The following is a 9,958-nucleotide window of genomic DNA, read 5'->3' as shown; positions in this document are numbered from 1 at the left end:
AATGGTGCTTTGTTGCCGTTTTATTCTTCACAGTAAGTGGAAAACACTCCCCAAAATTGATTCTTAGTGAGCATGTCACATAAATGTACAGAATTCTTACATTTATCAAGCTAAAAAAAAGAGATCAGGACACTGTTTTCAACCCAAAATGCTGCTATTTAAAGTTTATATTGAGTAGAAAACCACCTTAAAAAGTACTCAATTTAATTACAATATGACATGATAATGAGGCAGAGGTCCATGCAGTTCATACAGTGTAATTTATTTGAGAACAAACAGAAAACTCTGATGTTCACTCAAGTCAGTCAGTGCAACAGCTTGAATAAAAGCTTAAGTGTGAAATCGCCGTGGAAACATCTTCACTTCTATTTCTTTGTCTGGCCTTCTATCAGATCTTTCGCTTCATTTATCTTCGCTGCTATGTAGGGAGATCCACCTGTGAGATTATACACACAAGAACACGGGTTAAATTTCATTCAATTTACATAAACTACAAATCTCAGTCTTTGCAATGACTTCAACGCTTCACTACTCCCTTTCACATATACTCTTAAAACACACAGCTACAATCTCACAATACTTTCTTTACAAAGAACACCCTGGAGTTAAAGCAGCAAGGTGTGTCTAACCAGGAAGGTAAAGTTCATGCCAAAGTAGATACAATGCAAACTTTATTATAATTTAAAGCTGCAAGAACGGAGGAGGAAACCTGAAAGTCTTCACTTACCTCTATCTGGATGGTTTAGGATCATCAGTTTCCTGTGGGCTTCTCTGATCTTAATCCTGTTGGCTGTGGGACTGGAGGAAGGAGCAATAATACATTAGTGAGTTATTATTGTAATTAGCAGCAGCCCTGTTTTCTGCTATAGTGGATTATAGTTTTTAAAATGTCATTAGTTTTTGTTTTTATTTACTTTCTCAGTTTGATTTTTTTTATTTTTTTTATTTCAGTATAGTTTTAGTTAGTTTAACAAGTGATTAAGTAGTTTTAGTTTCATTTCTAATTTGAGGAATTGTAAAAGGTGAAAAGGATGAAAGAATACATGACACCAAATATGGTTTACCAAGTCATTGTTTATTAAATGGTACCATATTTTGTAATGGTGCCATTTTATTATTTAATTTTATTCATTAACTATTAACGATGCTCAGTAATTATCACCTGGAGCTAAATCAAAAGCAAAACTTTAAATGGTCTTAGTTTTCGTTACCTACTGTATAATAACCATGCTCTGGAGGTGCAGTAGGCTCATAAAGACACACAGGACTGGACAGTGGAGGGAGATACTCAACATACCTGATACCTAAAATCAGGGAAGCTTCTCTCTTGGTCATCTTTGCTTCAAATCCACCTCTATAGTAACCACTTCCAAAACCCTGCAACAACAAACACAGTTTATCACAAAGGACCTGCTAACACCAGTACACCTTAGATGTAGCAAGGAATATATCAGGATAATGTGAGGTGACTGGTGAATTACTGACGACAACCCTAATGAAAAGCTGCGATGTATATACAATGTATATGTCTTGTTTGAGAAATTAAAAACACATTTATGACAGATGAGATATGACGGTATGAATTTTTCCTTCTGTCCTTCGTACCGTCGTTGGGAAGCTCTGAAGGGCCTGTTTCACCTGAGGCTCCAACTGCTTGAAGGCCTGCATGGCATAGCGACCTAAGGGACGAAGAGGAGAAGGAGAAACGGGCAGTGATGAATCCACATTAATTTAGCTGATAGAAATATTTGCCAAATTGTCCTTCCTTCTTTAAGTCGGCTTTTACAGAAGTTTGCTTACCTGCAAATCCGGCTGCAGCCAGAGCCAGTCCCATTGCCACCATGGAGCTGGCCTAAGGAGACAGAGACAAGATGTGAAAAAAGTTGAATTTATGAAAGAAATGTTGTATTGGATTGAACATTGTGACATTATGTCCACTGTACAGATACAATGAAACAAATGGTCTGTTGCTGTTTACTTCTTAATCTTCACTGCTAAAAAGTAAAAAGTATCTGGGAACACATTTCTACAACTTTACAATAAATGCATCCATCAAACTTCAGTCCTCAAGCTAAACCTTGCATCTTTTGTTGCAAGTTCAACACAGTGAGAAAAGAGAGTCAGTACAGCATTGATCACAAAGGTCACTTGATGAGATCTCTTACTGCTAAATGATTGTTTTTATGTAAAGCAAATTGAGTTGCCCCTGGGTATGAAATGCGCTATATAAATAAAGCTGCCTTGACTTGACTTGATTAACACTTTTATAAAGTGTATTAAAGCCCAGTGACTGAAAGCACACATCACACATCTCTCCTATCTGAACAGCTGTGCTCTGCAAACAGGTATCAAAACCATGGCCTGAAATAGTACACCTCAACTCCACCATGAAAACTAGTCACTGCAGAGTTGTGGTTTTTGTAACACAAAGCAGACACAAGATTCTGCTGTTTAAAGTTCCTGTTGAGCAGAAAACCACAATAGGTGCAATAAGCAAGCACTTAATTCTTTATACTTCTATGTATATATATTCAGCTTTTTTGCACAGTTTTTTTTATCATGCATTCATTGTCCATCCTCACTACACAGAGTATGTGTACATTACTGTCACTCTTTATTACACTGTAATGCTTGTGTTAGTTGTTTAATGTCCATGTTTATTGCTTTCTCTGTCCACATGTGCACCACATTGCATTTCTTATACTTTGCTACTAAAACTGATCCTGTGAGTGTTGCTGCAATGTAAACAAATGCACACACTAACCACTGCTTAAACTGAAGCATGCTGCAAAATATAAAGATTATGCACACAAGTCACGTTGATTTCAAATCCCCATTACTGCTGATTTTTCTTTTTCTGTGCACATGTGCACCACATTGAATTTATTATACTAGTGTTGCTGCAATGTAAACAAAAGCACACACACACCACTGCTTAATCTAAAGCATGCTGCAACATATAACGCTTATGCACACGAGTCATGTTGATTAGTGCTAATAAAAGTCATACATTAGCTGCACTTTGGTCCTGTCCCCTGTCTGTCTCAGTCATGCACATTTTTCAAGCAGAGCTAAAGTTAGCTTAGCCATTTAGCCCTTCACGTTATCACAGTTTACACTCGTGTTGTGAGTGTGAAACCTTGTTAACACAACTCTTATAACAGTAAGCAACAAACCAGACCTACCATGTTTCTGGGTATTGCTCCGTTACTGTTAAAGATCAGGATAAAATAACTTTTGACCTCTCATGTTTTCACCGCTCTGACGTGCGTTTGTTTGTGCCGGAAATGGTGGAGAAGTGTCGTAAAGCTTTGACCCACATGTTGGAACCTCTCTCGTCAAGCTGTCAAACTGATGAAAACAACTAAGAAAAAGACAACAATATCAGCTTTTTAATCCAATTGTTTTTTTGGCAAATTACATATAAATAAAATTAAATGGATCATTAGAAAACCAAACTTGACCTAATTTCTCATTTTCAAGCCTTTCAAGTGTTTATGCATGTGTTATGTGTGTGTGTGTGTGTGTGTGTGTGTGTGTGTGTGTGTGTGTGTGTGTGTGTGTGTGTGTGTGTGTGTGTGTTTGTGTGTGTGGCTTTTGGTTTTGATTCTGCTTGCTATTATTGTGTAAAGCACTTTGTGCCACATTTTATTGTATGAAAAGTGCTATATAAATAAAGTCTGATTGATTGATTGATTGATTGATTGATTGATTGATTGAATAATTGATTATATTGACCTCCCAGTACACTCTTAAAAGGCTAACTTCAAAATTGTTGTTCTAACATTTTATTCAAAGTTGAGCTAACCCAAAACAGTGGTTGTTTACTAATAAGCTAGTGCTAAGTAGTCCACTGAAAGTTTTAAGTTGAGGAAACTTTGGATAGTGATTTGGGCATCTGCTGAGGTAACTAAGGCGCAGCTAGATGTGTGTTCACAAGACTGTAGTCTAATACAACATGTCACATTACAAACAACACGTATATCATGATAGCATGGGCTGTGCAGCACACTGTCAAGATCAGTCATAATTGTTTAGGAATTAGATCACCTTTAGCAAGACAAGTCAACTCAACCAAGTTTATATATATGTGTGTGTGTGTGTGTGTGTGTGTGTGTGTGTGTGTGTGTGTGTGTGTGTGTGTGTGTGTGGTCCGTGTATATTTTGGTCATTTTCTTTTCTTTTCAGGAACGAGTATTGAAAAACAAAAAATGAGTCTATCTATCTATCTATCTAAGAGAATGGCTGTAGGTGGCGCCAAATCATGAACACACAAAACAAACAACAGAGCTCCTCTGCTATGTTTGTGTGCGGTGGTATCTGCCAGATAGCTTCTTGTAAACATCAGTTAAATTACTTGAATAAACAATAAATTGGTTGTTTCCAGTGCATCATGTCCACCTTGCTAAAAGTATTGTAGTCTAATACAACAGTCGTGCAGTAAATTCTCACTTCATGAAGGTTAGGCCTATAATGTTCAGTTTTTGTTAAAACAGAAAAGCATTAAATCAACTGTGCGGTCATTTAGGAGGCTGTTTGGAGCTGTGTCGTTCTCCTCACTGACATTGCACTTGGGTTCAAATTGGAAAGGCTGAACAGTTTTTATTAGTGTTTATCTCGCTATGAGGGAAACAGACTGGGACCAAAGACTGCTGTGACCTTTTGACATCACTTCCCAGAACGCATTGTGACAATAGCGACCTACAAGTGAAAGGATTCTCCCCCAATGTTATGAAAAATGAAGACACCGCAAGTGAGCGGTCCACTGAAGTCCAGCAAGAAGAACATTTTTAATAATAATCATTTGTTTGCAGACTTTTTTGTCATCTTTTACTATTGAATTTTCCACAACAAAACTTGTGTACATTTTTAATTGATTAAAAAGTAAGGCAACGTTGCAAAGGATTTTTGAGTATACTCAAAAAATATGTAGTGCTTTTGATTTATGTTTTCAATCTATACAAATACACAGTTTCCAGTTTATTAAATGTAATAACTTAAGTGTTCTTAACTTAAGTACATGAGTAGCTCTGAATAGTAATGTTAAGTTTGACAAACTTAACTTTGGGTGAACATCTTAACATAAGTTGACACAACACATTAGCCCTTAATTGAGAAAACTTAAAAAAGCTTTTCTCAACTTTTTTTTTTTTTTTTTTTTTTTTACAGTGCAGCCATCCATCCATTACATGTGGGCACACAACAGACAAACTAAATCCTAACTGCATTACATTAAATTATCACAGTCTCAGTCTGGAAACTCGTATTGTTACACAGAGAAACAACTGAACTGACCCTGAATAAAGTGTAGGTGTGTTTGATTTAGGGTCTAGGACTGGCCAATCCTCACTTAGGCAGCCTGAGGATGTGTTTAAGGAGAGTGTGTTGTGGTGTTATTTATAGGGAAATTCATTGTGTTGTGTGAAGAATGTCGGATTGCTGCTGGCACAGTCAGTTGCCACATGAACATCAAAACTAACAGCAGTGCTTCCTATCTGAAATATCAAAAGGAAGTATTCTGACCCTAACTGGCCTGACAACTTTACTGGGAGTTCATGTTTATATAACTCAACAATATCTCCATGAACTCGCCCCTTTAAATTGTTTTAAGGGGCGTGGCTGCTTTCAGTGACAGGTGGCTGCCGTCACAGGTGGGTCATGGCGTCCAGCCTGCAAACATGGCGTAGTAACCCTATTTACAAAGTGTATGCGCTATTTTAACATGTTTTCAGTTCATGACAGTTAATTGTAACATTTCGGTCGTCCAAAAAAAAGCCATATTCAGCAGCAGCGTGTGGTCAATTTTCCCCAGGTAAGTGCATTTTGTTTGCTCCGTGCTAACCCAGCTAGGGCTCAGGAGATAGAGCAGGCCATTCACTAATTGAATGAATCATGGTTCGATTCCCGCCAGAAAAAAAACTCAAAATTTCTGAGATTAAACTCATAAATTTGCAAGAAAAAATTGGGATATTCTCTGACATTATACAGTCTGTTCTACCCCTTCAAAATTATAAGAAATAAACTCGGATATTCTTTGACTTTGTATGTTTTTTTTCTCTGAAACAGGCCCAGTTTCTTGCAATGTCTTTTCAAAGTCCAGATGCTTGAGATGATATGGTGATTCTGGACTAAGATAATAAGAGTAACCTATTTCTTTTTTTTTTTTTAAGAGTTATTATTTCTTAACAGGTGGCTTAGAGAGTCAATTTATGTTTGTTTTGCTTGAGCATTTACACAGTGAAGATGTGGTGGTTTTTATTTTGAAGGAGTAGAAAGGAAGTGAGAGTATGTGGATGCGAAGCCAATTAAGTGTGATCAGAAAAGTGAAGGTTATTAAATATATGGCTTTACTGTTCAAGCAGCGGAGCCGACAAATACCCATAAACATCAAGTGACAGGCAACCTTTGCTAAACCCAAATGAAAAGTTCAATTTGATTTGATGCCTGCAGTTCTTCCACAGCAGGCATACTGCACTACAAGCGACTCTTCAGTGTTGCAAAGTGAGGATATGTGACTACTTGGCAGAATAAAACACCTTTTTTCAATGTTTTTTCTCATAAATTTGCAACTTTATAATGTCAGAGAATATTCGAGTTTTTTCCCAGTAAATCTAAGACTTAAATCTCAGAAATTCAGAGTTTTCTTCTGCCTCAGGTTGGCTAAGAACAAAACCAAATACAGATATGACAGCAAGTAATAAAACTAAAATGAAAATACATAAATAATAATAATAACAATACAGAAAAACAGAGCTATCTTAAGTTAATTTAAACATGCAGATAGGCAATACACAGTAACATACTGCTTACACACTGATGCTTCAGTATTAATCTAATGATGTCATTTGATATATCAGTCATAGGGACCAAACCACTACTTATACTGCAATACTTAAACTACATCAAGCTGTCTATTCTGATGTACTTTTACTTAAGTGGGATTTATCATGCAGGGTTTGGCCTACCTGTGATGAAGTATTTGTACGTTGCTGTATTGGTACTTTTACTTACAGCAAGTAAAGCATATGAGTACCTCTTCCACCACTGCTGTTGTGTAAGGCTTTTGATTTTTTTTCTTCTTTTAGTCCACAGGAACAAGAGAGGAGCTACGGGAATCCACTATGAAAGGTTGAAAGGGCTCTGGAGGTGAGTGTTTGGGCTAATTTGGGGGATTTTAATAATTTGTCTAACAATCTATCTGTCTCTACTTTCTCCCACTAAAACAGTAAATGCATAACACAATGAAATATATCCCTTTGTTGATCATATAGACATGTGCAGACACACAACTTTTTATATTTAAAGGCGTGTGTGATGTTTTCAAAGTAGCATATAATTTCTTTAGCTCTGAATGATGTTGGTGTTATTGATAATGTTGCTTCTATCGGTCCACGAGGTTTGGTCAGTATACTGTAACTGATTCTTGGGAAACTGTTACACTGTCAGCTTTTGTGAACTTCAATCTGTTCCCAGACTTACTAAGCTACTCTGCACCTTGGTGGGTAAAACTTGGTCTCCATTCAAATCTGGAACGTGGACTGATACAATAAGAAATGTCCAGGCTTTACTGAGCAAAGCTATTCAAATAACACCTAAAACCTACTGTTTGGAACATACTTTCTTCCCTTCAGTCATCATAACGTTTGAGAAATGCACATATTTTGCCAAATGTCTCTGATTGTATCCATTTAACATTGTATACCAATTATAATGTTTAAATGGATCATCAACATTTTAGACTTTATCATTTTATACCGTTTTAAACCAAGCTGACTGATACTAGTCACCATTTTTGTCATCTTCTACACACTAAGCTCCAGGTAAATGGGGTGAAATTGTCACCAACAAGGTTTAGTTTCATGCAATATGTTAGTACTGTTGATACAGCACTATATGGTACTTTGTAAGTGATGACAGCTCTAATGCGGGGGCCTCTGTGGCACAGGAGGTGGAGCGGGTCGACCACTAATCACAGGGTTGGCGGCCTGATTCTCAGTTCTTTTCTCACCACATGTCAAAGTGTCCTTGGCGAAGAAACTGAGCCCAAAATTGCTCTCAATGGTCAGGCCAGCAACTTGAATTGCAGTTTGCTTCCTTTGGTGTTTGTGCAATTGGATAAAAGAGTAGCAAATTGTAAAGCACTTTAGATCAAAGAATGATATGAATGCAGCCATTTACTGTTTTAACACACTTATTTGATGGTGACACCACACAGCACCCACATATACATACATATACATACACTTTAGGTTCTTGAAAGTTGACAAAGAGCCATATTCCTTATGTGATTCAGTATGGATGTAACAGCACTGGAAACAATTTTTAATGCTAAATATAAAGCTGAAAATGAGACTGATCGTCTTGATATGAGACTAATTGTCTTTAATATGGAATTACAGTGCTGGAAGTCTTGGCAGTTCTATCTTTAGGCACTCTTGGGCATGAAATCCTACGCATATGGATATCTTACATATTTGTTGCTGAAATTATGCTTCATGCATTATTCCAGGTCAATACTTCTGGGCTGATTTCGCCCCATGTCTGATAGTATTAGGTGGGCTAAAATGTTTCTACTGACCAAGTTAATTTATAAGTTAGTTGTTAGGACTCAACAAAAATCTCAACATGAGACAGTAACTCATGCCAAGAGTTACACCAGTACAGTAAATGAGAACTGAGCTTGGTTGTAACTCTGTAAGAATTAAATAAGTAAGGTTTTGGGTCAAATTTGGTTTGACAAGCAGAAGTTTTGTGATTTTAGGCTAAATATGTTATAATTGTTGTTTCAACAGCAGTTGAATGTATTTCAACTTTAAGTCCTGTTATAAAGGACGCATTAAAATACCGTCATTGATATTCTCTTGAAACAGTATGTGATCTAGATATTTAGAAGACTTTCACTCTTTAATGAAAATGTGAAGACATCTTTTAGCCTGTAAACTTGATGGGAAGGTGTGAACACTTAAAGGCTACTTAAGTAATGTTTTTGGACATTTAAAGACTATAATCAGTGGTCATAACGTTGATGGTTACCCTATTTTACGGGATGGGACTAAAACCGACAGTAATGAAGATAATCTGAGAGAACAAACTCTGAAAGTGTTTTAACAATAGTATAAAGTTGTTGTTGAAGTTGTGGTTTGCATCTTGACATTTTGTTGTACTTTGAGGACAAAACTGTTCCACTTTAGCATCTTCTACCTAATTTTACAGCAAATGGCCAGTAAAGAAGTAGTTTTCTTATCTTTTCTAGTCTTACATGCATTTACATAGTGTTGTTACTAAAGGTGATTTTCATAATCCTAATTAAACATTTAGCCAAAACAGAAGTGAGAAGATATGAAACAGTGAAAAACAGCAAATCAGCACATTTGAGAGGCTCAGATTTTTGCTTGATAAGTTATTATCATAGGTGTTATTTATCTGTATTGGTGACTATACTTTGACCGTGTCTCGTAAAGTACAGCACACACAGAGGTATGCCCTTTTTTGTGTTTGCTGGTGAAACAGTGTATCGGATACAGTGGTGTGTAACACACACCAGCAGGCCTCTGGATAAAACAATAGCTGTATGTATATCTGGTGGCATTCAGCTAACATGCAGCTCAGCCACAGGGAGCGCTGCATATGGAGGCATCCTGGCTCGGAGTGACGTCTAGTTATAAGACTGAAGATGCTGCGAACATCTGCAGGCTGTCGGTAGGGAGCAATTTCCAACACTAAACGTGCCCTGCTGCGTCTCTCTCCTACCATTGGACGGAAACATGACAGCAGCCAACACAATGGCACAGTAAAGGGCCTAATTATTGCCCCTATCATTTGCATAATTACAATGTTTTTCCGAAGCAGGGGCAGTATAGAAATTGTAAATTGTAGTGGACCTGCTGTCTCTCCTTAGTGGAAGTCACATTTAAATGGAGAGAGCCTGTTCTGCTAGCCAGGCAGCTAGGCTCAGGCA

The 9,958-nt window shown here is 37.1% G+C and overlaps 1 protein-coding gene across 1 annotated transcript; it reads right to left on the bottom strand.

Moving 5' to 3' along the window:
• Positions 1-2: 2 nt before the first annotated feature.
• dnajc19 (DnaJ (Hsp40) homolog, subfamily C, member 19) lies at positions 3-3,301 on the bottom strand. The gene is made up of 6 exons (XM_062423620.1): positions 3,186-3,301; positions 1,801-1,852; positions 1,606-1,679; positions 1,298-1,377; positions 728-798; positions 3-436 (listed from the first exon to the last, which is right to left on the bottom strand). Exons 1-6 carry the CDS (start codon positions 3,186-3,188, stop codon positions 366-368), a joined length of 351 nt encoding a protein of 116 aa, XP_062279604.1. The 5' UTR covers positions 3,189-3,301; the 3' UTR covers positions 3-365.
• Positions 3,302-9,958: the final 6,657 nt, after the last annotated feature.

The sequence above is a fragment of the Scomber scombrus genome, chromosome 8, assembly GCF_963691925.1.
Source record: "Scomber scombrus chromosome 8, fScoSco1.1, whole genome shotgun sequence".
NCBI lineage: Eukaryota > Metazoa > Chordata > Actinopteri > Scombriformes > Scombridae > Scomber > Scomber scombrus.
This window is presented reverse-complemented; position numbering and strand designations above follow the sequence as displayed.